Source organism: Amia ocellicauda, chromosome 17 (genome assembly GCF_036373705.1).
Source record: "Amia ocellicauda isolate fAmiCal2 chromosome 17, fAmiCal2.hap1, whole genome shotgun sequence".
Taxonomy (NCBI): domain Eukaryota; kingdom Metazoa; phylum Chordata; class Actinopteri; order Amiiformes; family Amiidae; genus Amia; species Amia ocellicauda.
The window spans coordinates 20,715,847-20,733,319 of record NC_089866.1 but is presented as its reverse complement, the minus strand read 5'-3'; the positions used below and the strand labels follow the sequence as shown (position 1 = coordinate 20,733,319).

At 43.4% G+C, this 17,473-nt stretch overlaps 1 protein-coding gene across 5 annotated transcripts in view; it reads left to right on the top strand.

Moving 5' to 3' along the window:
- pitpnm2 (phosphatidylinositol transfer protein, membrane-associated 2) overlaps nt 1–17,473 on the top strand; it is a 101,578-nt gene that overhangs the window by 53,759 nt on the left and 30,346 nt on the right. For all 5 annotated transcript variants that reach the window (XM_066689890.1, XM_066689889.1, XM_066689894.1 and 2 more), the window contains 3 exons: nt 8,975–9,189; nt 12,037–12,158; nt 15,205–15,438. In XM_066689890.1, coding sequence (XP_066545987.1) covers nt 8,975–9,189; nt 12,037–12,158; nt 15,205–15,438 — 571 coding nt within the window. The remainder of the gene's footprint in view (nt 1–8,974; nt 9,190–12,036; nt 12,159–15,204; nt 15,439–17,473) is intronic.

The window sequence follows — 17,473 nt, the reverse complement described above, 5'->3', positions numbered from 1 at the left end:
CTGGAGAATGGCTTTGCCCCTGATTTAAAAGAGGCCTGCTATCTATACATTTATGGATGTTGGCTTTGGGCAGCACCAGATAATCACTCCAGCAGAATTGTTTATGCTTTGTGTTTATTTTTCTATTTTTATCACACGCCCAATGACTGCTGTCCCAGTGCCATATTTGGCTTTATTTCTGTAGTAATCATTTTCTTTGAGGCAGATAAGATGCGAGGGAATGGGAAATGTTCAAGCCACACAGGTTTTTTTTGTTTTTGTTTTTTTTAATAAACAACATGAAGTTCTGCCTTGTTTTTGAACTATGGCTAAACAAAATACCCCTGCCACGGGTTAATACAGTCAGGGCTGTCTGCACTGTTAGCTTACAAAGTCTTAAAGTGCCGTGTCTGTGCAGTCCCCACTGCCTGTTTCGTTAATGCCACTTTCATTTTCATTTGCATCATTTATTGCAATGTACTGCTAAGTTATCCCACAGTGTATGTTAATTAATGGTTAATTATAAATTGAAATGAAGCAGTGATTTGTGAACTTAACACCAGTGAAGGGTCTAAGTCAATTAAAGTTAGGATCTTTGTTTTTTTTGTCAGTTACACTGTGAAAATAGATGTCTCTGCATGAATACTATTGAGACTACAGTGAAGAATAAGAACTACAAAATGACACCTGACCAGCATATCCTTGGTTTGTTTATATATTTAGTTAATTACTTATATAATATTAAAAAAATTGATGAGCAGGACCAGCATCTGTTAAATATGATGCAAACCAAGAAGTCTCTATTAGATAGCAGGAGCAGTAGGAAGAAGGGGAAAAATAAGGATAGAGATTTCTTCCCTCCTTTGTTGGAAAGATGAGCACAGAAATGTTTCATAGGAAAGCAGGATTGATATCTGCAAGTGACCGGGGCGAGAGTCGTTTTTCACCTGGGTAATAAAATGATTTGTGCGGATGTTAGCAGTAGCCCATTAAGTAAATGCCACTGTGCGAACAGCACCTGGCCTGCTGTGTCTCTGGTGCTCCCAGGCAGGCGTGTGGGTGCTGAGAGCAAGACGCCAGTAATGAATTACATGTCAGATCTAATGAAGGCTGGGGAAGTGGGGGGTGATCAGCAGCACACAGGGCTGATTCATGGCTCAATCAGGTCTGGATCAGTCGTGGCCGACCTCTGCTGTTTGCCGAGGGTATATGTGTGTGTGTGTGTGTGTGTGTGTGTGTGTGTGTGTGTGTGTGTGTGTATGTGTATATATATATATATATATATATATATATATACACACACACACACACACACACACACACACACATCTGAAAGGCAGGGCTGGGCTGAGGTCTTCCCACGGCTCCAGAGGTACATATGATTATTATTATTATTATTATTATTATTATTATTATTATTATTATTATTATTATTTACTTTTTGGCAGACGCCCTTATCCAGGGTGACTTAAAAAACATAAGAGTAATACAAGTGCAAAAATACAGTGCAGGTCAGAGCATAATGCAATTTACAAATTCTAATTTACACACGCCTATAGGTAATATACAGCAAACAATACAAATCCTAGATCCTAGTTAGTAAAGATAGTAAGTGCAGACATCATTAATAGTGAAGAGAAAGGAGGCATAGGGGGAATCAAAATAAATAAATCACAATAAAATAATAGTAACAAGTATTCCTAATCCTAATTGTAGGATTTAGTTTGCTAGCTTGCTACTCTTGTTACCTGTCATTCATTTTCCCCCAAAAAAATGTACATGTATATATACATTACATTATTTGTCATTTAGCTGACACTCTTATCCAGGGTGACTTACATTTGTACCCATTTATACAGCTGGGCATTTTACTGGAGCAATCTAAGTGAAGTACCTTGCTCAAGGGTAAAACAGCACTGCACCGCCCGGGATTTGAATCCACAACCTTCCAGTTATGAGTCCAGAGCCCTAACCACTACTGCACAATGCTGCCGTAGCCAGGTTGTTTCCCTTCCATACTCCCCGGTGCTGTCTCTACCTGGGAAATAGGCTAGTTGTCACAAACTTCCCTGACAGCTTCAATTGGATCTGTCTTCTCACCTCAGCCGTCAACAGGCTCGCGTTGCTGTGAATCAGGACGGCTGTCATCTCTCCGCCTGCCCCTGTCATTGTCAGTATCGACTCCTGCATAACCCGATTGGCATGTTAGTCACGGGACCTGGAGGTGTCCGCTGCTGAAGTCGTGTTTGACCATAGGTGGATTTGATCATGCGTAGCATAGTCGGTAAGGTGTGACAATTCCTAGGGCTTTCTCACCTCTTCATATTTTTTTGTATTCAGTGTACTCAATATCATCACGGTGTATGAAAGAGCACTCCACTTTTTCATCTATGCACCGTAATACAGCCAAAATGAGCAAACTGCAGCTGTTGTTTCAAAATATAGCAACATCCAATACCAAGTGGGCAGTGAATGCAGCTTTCAGTGTTGATGAATATGTTGTGAGATCTCTGAAACTGGCAATGTATTTATTCTGCCAGCAATTCAGGAGGCCGAGTAAAGAGAGACTGACAATTCACACAATCAAGATGCATGTGGATGCTCTTCATCTCTTGTGTGCTGGTACTAGAAGTGTAATGGTGAGCCGATAAACTATAGACGAGGTGTATCAAAAAATGTGGATGTAGCGTGTTCATTATAATATTTGGTGATTTATAAAAAAACATTTAATGAAGAGAAAAATGTGCCCTGGTTTGCCGTGTTATTTCTATGTGTGTTGTGTGATCTGTACTGAGACAACAGCCTCAGCCGCAGGAGCTGGGTGAGAGCAGTCTGGCGTGCTGTAGAACTGTGTTGTCTATCAGCCTGTACTGCTCCATGAAAAAAATACATCACTCAAACATACTGGCAGCAGAATGAAACACCTCCCATTTTGCTGCACTAACCTGAGTTATATCTGTCTGTAAGCTCTGAGACTCTGCATGCAGAACCAGGAGAGGTTTGTCAGAAAGGTTCATTACTCCAAATGGCAAAGTTAATAAAACAATTTTATTTTGTAGCCTGTTCCATTCCTGCCCTATCATTTAATCATGTGTTCACTGTGTATTGTTCAAAGGTTTTATTATTTTCTAGTATCCCTTATAATAATATACAAATATTTATGTAAGCAACAAATAAAGGCACACAGAGCAAATGAAAAATGGTGTTGAGAACTACGGCCCCAATAACATGGCAATAAAGTCACTGGTGTCTTATCATCATGCATTTCTTCTGCCTCCATGTGTGTTGGACAAGGTAGTGATGTCACTCCCCAGGTCCCCAGTAGTGGACAAATCCCCTGTCTGGCCAGCCTCGGCTCAACTTCTTGTTTTCTTCTTTATCGTTTGTTTGGCTTTAGGTTCCAGTCCAGTATCCCCTTGGTCTAGTGATACTAGCCATGTTTCCAGACCATTCCCACTCCACTCAGTGATGTCCTGTACAAAAACAGCACTCCTTGTGATGCTCCTAAAAAAAATGTTGACACCATTGATTCAATTCCAGGTATAGTTTCTTCTCAGTGTCGGTCCGATGTGTGTGAATCTAAGCAAGGCTCCTTTTTAGTCCATGCTTTACCCATAATGCCGCTGCACCGAGGCTGTGCACAAACAGGAGATGTATTGTGGAAGTGAGGACATGAATACAGTAATGAATGGGTCTTAACCACATAAGCCCCTGCTATGGCTGTGGGGTGGTTTGTTAACACGTGACATTAATAGGTCTGTTTTCCAGGATTGCACTCTGCGAATCGTTAGTTTGCTCACGTCCTCCGCCTCAGCTCCCCGCTTAACAATTTTTTTTTGTGATGAATGGCACGTTGGGTACAGCCTGTCTGGAGGCCTTCGAGGGATGGCCTTTGAGTGTTTTGTGAGGTTTGTTCTCTCGGGTTTAGCCGTCAGAGTGTGTGGCAGCTAATGATTTACAGCACTGTGGAAATTTTCTGTCGCTTTTATCACTTCTTGCTCATACACAACACGCACTGTCTTTCTCTTTCTTCCCTGCTCTGTTTAAGAACCTGTGTTCCTGTGGATATAATGCATGTGAATTATTTAGGAATGGGCTTGATCTATTTTAGGCTCATCTCCTTGTGCTCTGTGTTCCAGGTGCACTGAGGGGCTTGACCTTGAGTTTCAGACTAAGAGGGGGGCTAACCTGCTCCAAGGTACAGGACTAGAGAGACCAGAGTTTTGAGTTTTGAGATTCATGCCTGCGGCTTTTGTTTGTTATTCCTCATATTCAGTGATGGCGGCACAAGCCCAGCTAACCCCTGTGGAATATAATACAATTTGCCTGGGTCAGGATGTTTTAATCCATCACTGATCTGCTTGGTGTCTTGTGTGTTGGAAAGATTCCTTGTAGGTTCCCATGTTTCTGTTTTCAATTAATTTTAAACCGAGTTTAAACTGTGGGTGGGGGTTTATGTCTCTGTGTGGAGGTGGGGATCATGATTCAGTTTCAACCCACCCTACAGGGAGATGCCCAAAAAACGAAAACTGACATTTATTCAGTATCCCAAACCAGCTTGCCATCTGAACAGAAAATCATATTTTGTAAGCAATACCCTTATGTCTTACATTATTAAGGAAACAAATGGTGCTAATTAGAAACTATTGGATGGAGCTTGCCTCTCTGCTCTCCCCCAGATAGATGCAGGAACATTGGTGCCTGATATTAGCAGCACTACTTAAGTAAACCAGATCCCAGGTCATAACTGACAGTGCGACAGCCTGGGCTTGGACAAATAATGGTAAAGGTGTTTTTGCAATGCAATGATTTTTTTGCGGGGGAACATCATTCTCTGTAAACCTAGAACAAGATTCATGACAACAGGATGAACTTTGAAACCACTCTAGTGCTACACTCCCTTCAACAAGTGGGGTACACCTTAAAAACGCTGACACTCATCCTACAAACTCGTCCAAACTGCAGAGAACTGACAGTGAGCTAATGTGGGCTCTGGGTTGTGTGTTTCGGTGGGGGGGGGAGTATGGGGAACTATGACATGCAATTTATCTTAACTAGAGGATGCCATAATTACAGGGAGCAGACTCAAGGCAAATACATCACTTAGAAACTAGAAGACAAAATGAGAGTATTAGCATGAGCACCCTAATTAACCAACCCACTCTTTCTAATTTTAGTGGTTTCCAGTGGCTCTGTAATTCAGTTGCAAATTTTCTTCATGTTTTATAGATTTAAAAAAAAAAGATGATACAAAATGAACTCAACACAAGAACAAATGTGGAGAGAGAGAGAAAGTACGATTATGGTTGATGACAGGAGAGAGAGAAGACCTTTGACCTTCAACACAGCATTGAGAGGTTTGCTTGCTTTCACTTAGAAGTTCACGTTTCTTGTTCTATTTTGGAAGAAGTTGACTACAAGTAACACAAAGCCAAACATGGTTGCTGGGAGTCTGAAATGCCTTCCTCCAAACCTGCATGTGATGGGCTAGGCTGTGGTTGTCCTTTTCACAGCATGTGAGTGACATGAGACAGACAACAGCCTCGAGGACAAAACCCTGTGCTGAACGCAGGCTCACGTTTTTAAAAATGAGAGTGCCATGGCCATTATAAGTTTACAAACGTGTCAGGGCGTGAACAATGACAGGACCCATTCTAGGCTTGTTAAACTTGAGCAGCGGTGGTGACGCATCACATTGTTTTATTGAGATCTTGCCCTTAAGGCTTTTCCAAAACAATTTAGCTCTATATGGTGGATTATTGTTCTGCATGGAGAACAAAGTGCAGGGGGTGACATTTGTCCATAACAAGCATCTCCTCAGTGAGACACTTTATAAGATGCCAATTTGACCTAACAGCCAAAGTAGCGCTGGCGATTGTGTTGGCAATGGGGAATCGGTAATCCAATAACGACATCTTCTGAGGTCAAGAGTGGTGCTCTGTGTTTACTCTGTCGTGCCGTGAGACCCATCTTAATCAAATCCTTTAAGTAACTGGCATTCCTGTTAATCACGATGCAGCTGGTCTCGGGGCTCCCCATCCCGAGTCATTTAATGCTCTTACTTTAGCTGGGAGGGATCTATGTCACCATCTGTCCTGTGAAGCTGTTGACGGGCCTGCTGGAACATGGAGAGTCCGCGCTGTCACTCTGCAGCGTGCCAGGAATGCCCGGGTTCCCTCTTGGAGAGCGCAGTAAGAGGGCTGCTTCTGCTGAGGCTGTCAGATGAATAACAAGCAAACTGACGCAATGGCGGCAGTACAACAGTCACGGGCCGCGGGTGGAATGTCGTCTCTCCCAGCTTATAAACAGGGAAGGCTTTTATGGGCGAATGGGCCATCAGACTGGGTCAGGGCTGTGATATCAGGTGGGGGTGGGCAAGCCACAACATTTTATGAGCCCTGTAAAACACCTAAATAAGATACCGCTGAAACACTGAAACCTTGCACATATTTCTAAGCAGCCATCAGTGTTTAAGATGTTTGATAACACTTTATTTGTATTTGTTTGTTTCCTTTGGCAACATAAATGTGATTTTTTTTAAAAGGTTTCTAGCAGAGTTATTGCTTTGTCTGTCCTTTTAAAAAACCTAATCTGTACGTAAAACAAATAGATCTTTCCATCGTGAATTAATTTGACACATGTTCTTTTACTGCACGTCTGCGGGTCACATTGTGTTAGCACTGGGGAAATCAAGTGACTTCCAAAACTAATGATGTCCTGGGAGATTTCAACTGGCTGACCTGTGAACTATGACTTCAGAGGGACAGTTTATTGGCCTATTAAAAATCACTAGACAAGGAGCTAATTCTCCCAGATACATTCAGAGCCCGTTCTCTGTGACCTCTGCATTGATGACAGTACAGTCATGGAAAACCAGTTTTACAACTGCCTACCTTTTCAGTGGAAAATGCTTCAATTCGCACAGATATTATTGCCTTGAGAGCATTCTTAATTAAAGCCTTTAAATAACTACATTTCACTGCCACACAGCCTTCAGACTTGGCAGCCCTAGAGATTGTCTGCAGTGGGCGAGAGGAACTGACAAGGAATATAAGAGGCATATTTTCCCCCCTACACACATAATAAAATTAAAATGAATGAAAGACAGCCCAGAAACCTGAATTATTCATACACAGTAATATAGATATACATATAAGAATTTACTTTAGGGCTAAACTGTACTAATGGGAAACAAGAAACTTATTTAATGTAATTTTTATTAAGTTATGGATCATTTGAAGGGAATTTGATGTTTTATTAAAAAAATGTATCTTGTAAAGTGTGAACAAAGGTGTTATCTGCTTATTTCTGCGGCTGGCATGTGAGTGGCACTCGTGATGCTTCCCTCTCCTAAATCTCTCTCTCCCCTGGGCGAGCCATTAATCCCCTCTGTCAGTCTTCCAGCAGCACAGGTTGACTAATGGCGCGCGTTCTGAGGAACTGTCTAAGCTGCTGGACTGCGTTTGCGACGGCCGCCCTGCCTGTGCAATGGCTGCCCTGCGCGTGGTGTATCTCGCTTGGCGTGCTGTTCTCCTCCGTGCCTGTCTAGACAGTTTTCAGATATTTCTCTGGGATTACACGAGGCGTAATAAAAAACATCCTAGTGCTGAGGAAGGAGGTCTGCAGAAGTCTTATTCAGTGATTGATTAGTTTATTCATTACTGATCTCTAGGTGACAAAGTAAGGTTTGTACCATTGTTCACTCTTCACTTAACTCCATATCACTTTTTCTTGCACTTTTCGTCATGCTTTATTCAGTTTTCATCTGTTCCCACATGCAGGGATATATCATCTCACCCTCTGCCTGTCTGATCAGCTGGGGACTTGAGACACTCACCACACACACCATCACTCTTCAGAGTGGAGACTACTGGATTTTATTTAATTTTTTCCTTTCCTTCGCGAGTTGCTAAATATTTAACGGCTCCACATTCTCCCCACGCAGACAAAGACTGTCAGTCCCCAGCAGGGCGACGCTGACAGGTGTCTTGCTTTTCTTTTGCAAGCTGCTGACTTTAGCAGGTTTTGGAGTGTGACTTGCCTTCTGAGTTGCCGTTGCGAACAGGGCTGCATTTTTTCAGGATGTCTGCCAGAGACAACACAGCCGGGGGGGTGGGGGGGAGGTTGGTGATGGATTGGGCAGGACACTGTGTTTCTGTCCCGTCTCTCTGAGGAACAGATCCAGGCCCACTTCCCAAACCACTAAGCACGTCCTACATTAACTTAACTTAGGGATAAAGTGGTGGCACTCCGCTTGCTTATCAATCACGATCTTTGTGTCTCAATCAGCAATCCGTTAACAACCTGGTTCTGGTTTTCTTCGCTCATTGGCACTTGCTTGTTTTTCACTCTCAGGTGTTCCTTGCCTGGTCTTCAGAGAGACCTGCTGTTGTCAACACTTCGTCAGATAGTCTGACATAGCTTCCACACGGTATATAACACCAGGTTGCAGCCTATGCGTGACATCAGAGAAGCAGACACAAGCTGTAATATTTCATATTGTGCTGTTGGCCACTGTTCTACCACTGGTTTCTTTGTGTGTTAAAGCAGGAGTGATTGTTTTAACTGAAATACTGATGATGATAATTATAATAATGATGATGTCAAATGTCACTTTACCTTTTATTACCCTTGCTATTGTTCTGAGAAGGTGTAAATATCCTTGCTCAGGTTTTAATTTTAAATAATATAATCTTGTCATAAAAACTAAGTTCTGCAAGCTACCTTCAGACATAAGAATTCTTGATGTTTTTGAAAGGCTGTGAGGGAGGACATGATTTGAATTAAACCTTCCCTGGCCAAATTTAAAAAGCAAGAATTCTAGACTTCCTTTAGACACACAGGTATCAGTGCAGGAAAGAGGCACACAGTTCACATCTTCTGATGGTGATAGAGGGATGCTGGTATTGAACTGGCTGCAAGGTGACTTACAGACTGTTCTGAGTGCGGAGGCCTGGAGTGACATGTGCATTTCCCTGTTGTCTACCCATTGCAGAAGAAGAGCCGAGAGGAGACATGCGGCGAGGGCAGTGGGGTGGAGATCTTGGAGAACCGGCCCTACACGGACGGCCCCGGGGGCTCAGGACAGTACACTCACAAGGTCTACCACATCGGCATGCACATCCCCAGCTGGTTCCGCTCCATCCTGCCCAAAGCCGCCCTGCGAGTGGAGGAGGAGTCCTGGAACGCCTATCCTTACACTAGAACAAGGTGAGAGCCAGTCCAGCCCAGCCCAGCCCAGCCCAGCCCAGCCCACACTGCTGGGACAGCGGCTGCAAGGAGCTACAAAGCCCACTCACGCATAGTGTATCCCAGAAAATGCAGAAAAGCTCTTTCTCTCTTCAGAACAGATAGCATTATGATGGCTTTTGAAAGCAATCATTTGGCGTCCTGGGCATATCAAAAAGCGTGCATTGTTCTATTTTGATGGATACAGTACAAGCGTGGTAACCACTACTAGATAACTGAACACAGGTAAGAAGCTAGGGGTGCAAAAAGTGGGAGCTCAATGGTGCCCCTTTTTTCCCTTAATCATATCCAGTCCTTGTTTGCACTCATGCAGACATTTATTCAATGCAAAACCAAATGAGTACACAATGCCCAGTTCATTAACTGTAACTTGCTAATTGCAGTGTCGTTCCTTGTGGGCGAAGGACAATATGAGTTTCACACTGGCAATAACAACTTCATAACAAATACACATGTTATTTCGAAGGCTCTAGTGAATTGTATGATGCATTTGGAGAGCTAAGGAGACAACAGGGTGTGTATGTCTCCCGGCCTTATTGCTAGAAGACTGGTTTGATAGTTTGCTGACTGTGAGGCTGTAAGCTGAATCAGTCACTCAAAGCCCTGTTCCTCTGTGAACAAAGACATCTCCAGGGGCTGAATAAAATATTCCCTGAGCTGAGCTAAACAATTTCCTTAAACCACAAATCTGCACCTCATCTACACTGATGTCTTCAGCGGGTCTTTCTTTCCAGTGCTTTCTATTATGTGGTTATTTATAGTTTAATTTCCTTTAGAGAAAAAAAGTTGAATTCACCCCAGTTTCACTCATTCATACTTTTTCGCAAATTGCAGCACTTCTTTTCCATGTACTCCTGCTGTTTTGTTATTTTGTTCCTTTTCTTTTGGTTCGAGACCATATAATCTTCTACAATGTAATCTGAAACAATACCTCCAGCAAAAGGAAGATTGCAGTACATTTTGCACTCCTGTTACAGGTCTGTCCATGACAGTGTGCGCACAGTTTCACATCACTCAAAGTGAAGGTTTTGAAATACAAGTAGAAATACATTGAAATACGATGTGGCAGAACAAAAAAAAAAAAGGAACATGCTTCAGAATTAAATAGTGTAAATGTACTTAACAACTCGTCCCTATTATTTAACCTCGGTTACCTTAGGTGTTGTAAATAAGTGTAGGAGCATAGCCTAGTGCTGTGTGTCTGTCAGTGTGGAGTGCTGACAGCGAAGCCGATGACAACATGCAGAGCTGTTGTAAAAAACATTGTGGCAGAGAAGAATCGGGAAACAGGAAGTGGCCGATGACATGTTTATCAGACAGGGACAGCAGTGTCAGCGGATGGCTTGATGAGGTCTCCTGGCAGACTGACACTTCTAGTGATCTTGGCCAAGTAGCCAGCCAAGTTTCCTGTGACAGACAGGCCATTCCTCTCAGTGCAGCACTGAGGAGACAGGGAAAAGGTGCTCTGTCCAAAAGCAAACCAACACGATTAACAGGGATAAAAGAAGTTCCAAAGCAGACTTTTCCCCCCTTTGCTGTTTGTAATTTGCAGTATTGAAGTGGGATACAATCCCGTTTGCCATGCGATAAGATTAATCAGGAATCAATCAAGCTTTATTTGATTTAAATTAGTTAGTCAACATTTATATAATTTTTTTAAACTTTAATGACAAAAAGTGCAATTAACCCCTCGGGGATAAAGAGACCATCTAGACTGGGGTACATAATATATGTGTTACATCTGCTAACACATGCAGATTCAGAATTTGTTACAGGCCTTTAGGCTGTTTAAGCAAAATTTCACAATAATTCATAATATTGATAATAATCCAGTCGTCGGGTGTAGGTGTGCATGGGACTGGCTAGAGATTGTGGTGTTGGCTAGGGCTGGCACACACACTGATCTAGTGTACCAGGACCCTGGTTCCAGTCGCACACCCTATGCAGACAGACGGTGAGCGTGAATATCCTCCACGAGATTGAGGCACATCAGAAGTCTACAATCGGAGCCAGCTCTGACACACAGCGGAACAGCCCAGCTGAGAGACCCCCTCCCACCAGGCCCAAACCCCCCACCTGCCCATGCCGCCCTTCTTGTCTCAAATTAGAGGCTTTCACCGATCAATCAGCCGGGGCTGTTGACCTGCCGGTCTCACCCACTAAATTACAGGACGTGAGCGATCCTGCCACCGCCTGCCCCGGCCCCCACATTTCACACAGCTAGCTCATTGCAACCGGAGCGTGTCTTCAGGGGGCTGGAATGGAACTTTTGTCTTTTGTCTCAGATAATTGTCTCCAGCTCTTGACCTTGCCACCTCCCCTGACTAAACCTCAGGCCTGGCAGATTTATATATTCGCCAGACTCAGGGACAGCTCGCGCCGCTCGCCTAGTAAAGTAAAGGAAATCTTTTGTTCTTTGGTCAGAGCGGCGGTGGAAAAAGAAACAGTGGTAATGAGTGTTATTACCAGTGTGGGTTTCTGTTCTTTGTCTTTTTCCTTTTTTTCTGATATCTATTTAAATGGAACACACATTAAACCTGCTAATAGCTCAGCACACCAAACTTGACACCACTTTTTGCTCAAGGCATTCAAGGCTACGTGGTCTTTTGAATCCCAGTGACAAAGGCTAGTTCTTCCTTAATATAGCTGTGAAAGGCTTAATGGATATCAGTCTTGTTTATTTTACCTTGAGGATGTAAGGATGTGGGTGTATTACCTACACACTTGATCTGTCCTCTAGACTGGAGCCCAGCTTCTTAGTTTTTATGTGCTGTAAATTCATGGTCTGTGCTGCTTCTTTCCCCCCAGATACACCTGCCCCTTCGTGGAGAAGTTCTCAATTGACATAGAGACGTATTACAAACCCGACCTAGGGGACCAGCTGGATGTTTTCAACCTGTCGTCTGCAGAGAGGAGGCAGCGTGTTTTAGGTACGAGGATCTCTCCACATGTTCTGTCACTTTCTCCTGTTTTCTTTTTTCTCTGTACTTGTATAATGTTATTTTATTATATAATCCAGTTAAATATCCCATTGTGGCACATATTGCCTTCTTTGCACCCCTTTGTTGTGGTTGGTAAAGTAGCTTTCAAATTTCAGGAATGTAGTGATATGCTGGTCTATCTAATACACTGAGACCAGTGCCTGAGAGTGACAATGCAAAACAAGGCTCTTGAAAAACAGGAACTGGATATATTACTTCCATTTTGTGTAGTACTGCTCCTATGTGTGGTGCTTAATTAAACATACCTTTCTTGATTTAAATTTTTAAACGATTCAGCTTATAAGAAAACTGAAACACGCAAAAAGCACTGTGCCCGGATAGTGGTGATGGGTTGCTGCCCTAACCGTGTCCTCGTAAGTCTGGTTCTGCGTTGCTGGAGCGCTTGCGGCACTCCGTTTGGGCCAGAGGGGTTCTGAGCCTGTGTTGTGCCGTTCTTGGAGTAGGCGGGGGTGGGGTTAATACCCTGCTGGAGAGAGCTTACACATAATATTAACTGCTCAGGGAGAGAGGCTCCTTCCGCCTCTCTGATAACAGGGAGATAGCTGAAATTGAGGTTAAGAGGCCACTTCTGTACTACCGCTTCAGTGCACGAGAGACGAAGGGCCCTTAGCCCACGATTTCTCAGCTCCTTCACATCTGATTAGTTTTTGCTGGAGTTTGAACCCAGAACCTTCCTCTCTCCACCGTACCCTGCTCTCACCTCCGATCCTGAGAGCGATCACGACACGCCCACTGAAACAGAGGCCCGATCCGGATCTCCTCATCAGACACCTGGAGCTCAGGGGGGCAGCGCTGTGCACCCACCAATCAGACTCACCGTCTTCATTCCATTTTCATTCATTTGTTCGTCACGGAAATATATGCCTACAACGGTTGAGGTACCGATCCAATCACAAGAGAGAATTACTCAGGGATTGCATGTGGCAAAATGAGGTTGCTATACATTGGCATTAACAAACGGAAAAGGCAGAAAAGGCTCATTGTTTTCATTTTGTCTTTCTGAATGCAAGGACGTGGGGTTCTAAGACTTCCACAGAAAATATACAGAAATACAATAATATATTTAAAAAAAAACAGAATACACATTTTGCTATCTTTTAGAGATTATTTCTCATGAATATTACCATTATAAGTATTTAATATCTTTCTAAATATACATATTCTAAAGTGTTAACAAATTGTGATGTTTAAATTACCAAACAGAACAAACTTTTGATGTCCTATGCTGTAGTTCTGGCCTGAATTTCCTTTTTTTAATGATGCTTCAGGACAGTACTGCAATTTTCTGGTTATTATTTTTCAATGTATCTTTTTGTTTCTCAGGGACACACGTAAAATTATGACACAAGTTTCACCGCAGCATGACTCAGAAGGCTTTCTATGCTCCATTTAGCTAAAAGCTACATTGTGGCAACTGTGGCCTGTATCTCCTTCCCGTTGCTTACAGATCTTTTGGTTGGTCTGTTTTTTGCACTGATTCCAGTTGACATATCCAAGTGTATTTCATTCACTGTATACACTTCCTGTCTGGATTTTAACACACAAACCTGCTTTTTTAGCAGCGCTGTGTGTTTTGAATGAAGATGCAGCACTATTGTGAGGTGCTATCCTGTGAGGGGGATGTTGTGCATCGTATTCTCTTACAGATACACAGGAGGCCCTTTTCGAACCAGCAGAGTGACACTAACATCCATGTTAAAAGTGCAGCTCTGTGGGCCTTATTCCTCTGGGCCCAGGAAACCCTCCTGTGAAATCCCAGAACTGGCTGTCTGTGTCACAGTGTTAAGATAAAGAGTGCCTGTACCAGAAGGTCCTTCTATTATGTTAGTCACCTCAAAACTGTACCAGAGATGACTGACAATGCTTTCTGAAGTAGGAGGGAGACAAACCATCAACCTTTCTGCTGCACATGGTATAAAACAGTGACGTCTTTCCTGGGCCATAGTGATGATCAAGTACATATTGGCATTTTAATTTTGAAGTAAACAACAGTCTCTCTATAGATGTGACTCAGTCTGGGTGCATTCTGGACAGTACAGGCTCTTATTCTTGGTGATGAGATCTTCAGCTTCGGGAGCCTGGGAGAGTCGGTGCGCTTTAGTGTTGTGAAGAGGCTACAGCTCAGCATGGGATGTGGTCTCCAGCCGCGAAGGCTCTTATTACATAACCTCCCCTGTCTGGCTGAGAGAGGCAGCTCCTCCACACTGTGGACACGAGCAGAGACACCTAGTGGCCATCAACCTTGAACAGATGTTTTTTCTTTGGTAATTAGCAGAATCCAGAGGTGGCCATGGCAGGGGTTAAATATACACCGATCAGCCATAACATTATGACAATTGACAGGTGAAGTGAATAACACTGATAATCTCGTTATCATGGCACCTGTGTTGTCCGATCCAACAGGCGAGCTACTGTAGCTCAGATTGCTGAAAAAGTTAATGCTGGTTCTGATAGAAAGGTGTCAGAACACACAGTGCATCGCAGTTTGTTGCGTATGGTGCTGTGTAGCCGCAGACCAGTCAGGGTGCCCATGCTGACCCCTGGCCACTGTTGAAAGCGCCTACAATGGGCACGTGAGCATCAGAACTGGACCACGGAGCAATGGAAGAAGGTGGCCTGGTCTGATGAATCACGAGTTCAAGGTGTTGACTTGGCCTCCAAATTCCCCAGATCTCAATCCATTTGAGCATCTGTGGGATGTGCTGGACAAACAAGTCCGATCCATGGAGGCCCCACCTTGCAACTTACGGGACTTAAAGGATCTGCTGCTAACGTCTTGGTGCCAGATACCACAGCACCCCTTCAGAGGTCTAGTGGAGTTCATGCCTCGACAGGGCAGGGCTGTTTTGGGACCTACACAATATTAGGCAGGTGGTCATAATGTTATGGCTGATATGTTATACATTTATTTATTTTAAAATCTGTATCCCCAGTATCACTCAGGCTGCCTGTATTGATTGTCTCTCACCCACAGATCCAATCGATATTGTGAAGGACCCCATCCCCCCGCATGAGTACAAGGCTGAGGAGGACCCCAAGCTGTACAAGTCCATCAAGACAAAGAGGGGCCCGCTGACAGAGGACTGGATCGAAGAGTTCAACAACAACCCGGGGAAGATGCCCATCATGTGCGCGTACAAGCTCTGCAAAGTGGAGTTCCGCTACTGGGGCATGCAGTCCAAAATTGAGAGGTTCATCCACGATGTAGGTGTGTACTGATGCTGTGTGCGAACAATCCCACAATCCACTGGGAGGGAGTCCAGACTCGGGACACGCAAGTCACCAGGTCACGGCGTGAGGCTGAGTGGTCCTGATGGGGGCGTTTTTGCCATCTTCGTTGTGTAGTTCAAGCCAGGTGTTATATTGGTGGGCGTTAGTGTTCTTCAGCGCTGTTGCACTAGAGGTGGGTGAAAGCTTATGTGCTGGTTTGCGCAAGAGTACATTTGAAAAAGGCAAATTATGGAATTTCAGCAATTCAAATACAGCTTGGCAGGTGCAACCCTGACACCTCGACTGCTCAAGAGGTCATTGTATTTGGAGACGTTGTTTGGTACAATTAGAGAAGCTGTGTGGTAAAGGAGGCCAGGGTCACTGCCTGACCCAAGACAGGGAGCTCAGTGTTAATGGCTTGGTGGAGCCTCTGCCGAGTACCTTCATAACAAAGGATTTGCCAAAACTTAAAATGAGCCTGCTGCACTATATTCTTTTTCTTTTTTTCTTTTTTGTAATAGCCTTTAAATTCTGTCTGTTCCCTTAAATTACCTGAACTAATCCTTAAAGCACACTTAAAGCACTGGAGAGCTGTCTGTGCGAGCAGCATTCATCCACACTGATTATTTAAATGGAGCAGTTGATTTGAGCGTTTCCACTGTTGTGTCTTACACAGCCTCAGGCAGGAGGCCGGATGATGGGTGTGAAAGTCACATCAGGCAGTCATTACACATTGGATGACACTGGCTGTTATATTTAGATTTAGATAAGTAAAGTCACCCTAAAACAAGGAAGCTTGTGGTTATTGTTAATAGTGATTTTATGTGCTTTTTGGTATACTGTATGATATACTGGTGATTTGTACAGTCCATGGAGATCCCCCCGATTCAGGTGATATGTTTGAGAACCAATGATCTAGCTAGTGCCTTGAAGTTTTACATTTGAAATTGACTAGGTGTCCAGACAATGTTAACATTACTGACTGGCCTCTTAAATCCCTCTCCATCTTCTATCATATGCTCGAATTATTGTGAGTGCTTTGCTATTTGCTTCACTCCTGCTGAGAAGGAAAAGCCGAGTTTTGACCCATCTTCCACATCTGAGTTTCATACTTGGTTTATTGATAGGCCTGAGTGATGGTCTTATCGCTGTTGTGCAAGGGGACGCCAGGTGTCGGCTGTTCTTTGGAAGAATCGGGGCACTGTACAGCTGGTAATCAGTGCAGTTTGATCTGCTTAATAATTAACCAGGTTTAAATGAAATGACATTAATGAAGATTAATACAGGAGTAGACCCACACAACCAAAAACCTTAGTCTGGGTGACTACAATGAAGAGTTAATTTCCTCGCGCTTTGCCAATTCTATTTTTTATTGTACTGCTATGATGCTGTTGATATTATTAATTTATTATTTTTTGCTATTCCCAGCTGCAGCCCTTTCAATTTCACACCACCGCTGCCTGTCTATTTAATTTAGCTACAACCCCTCAGTTGTTAAAATTAATTACTGTTTACTCATCTCACTTTTATGGTGAGGCTTGAGTTGCACATGTTGCTGTGCATACACATGACACTGTTTCTTAACACAGTAGGGCACAGCAATGAAATAGCCCAGGAGCCCTTTTCAGTTTTGTTTTGCTGGTGTAATGTATTGTTTAAATATATTGCACCAAGGCTCAGACCGAATATGGAGTGAAAAGCTAAACTGATGAGCACATTTGTGTGGGAAACCCTGTACCAGACATCAGAGAAGCTGATTAATTAGTTGTGCAGTTCACAGCCTTCTTTACTCCGCGTTTAACTGGGCTGACACTGCTTAATGCCCAATTTGCTGAATAAGATGCTGAGAGAGGTAGCAGGTATATGAGGTAGATTCAAGCCAGCTTTCCAGACATCTACTTTTAATACTTATGTTTTTAGATTATTATTATTTTAAATTCCCTACTACTTGCTGATGTTTTCAAAGTTGTTTATAGTAAAACATAATACATCAAAGAACTAGACAGCCCATTAAATCCCAGCAGTCTCCATTT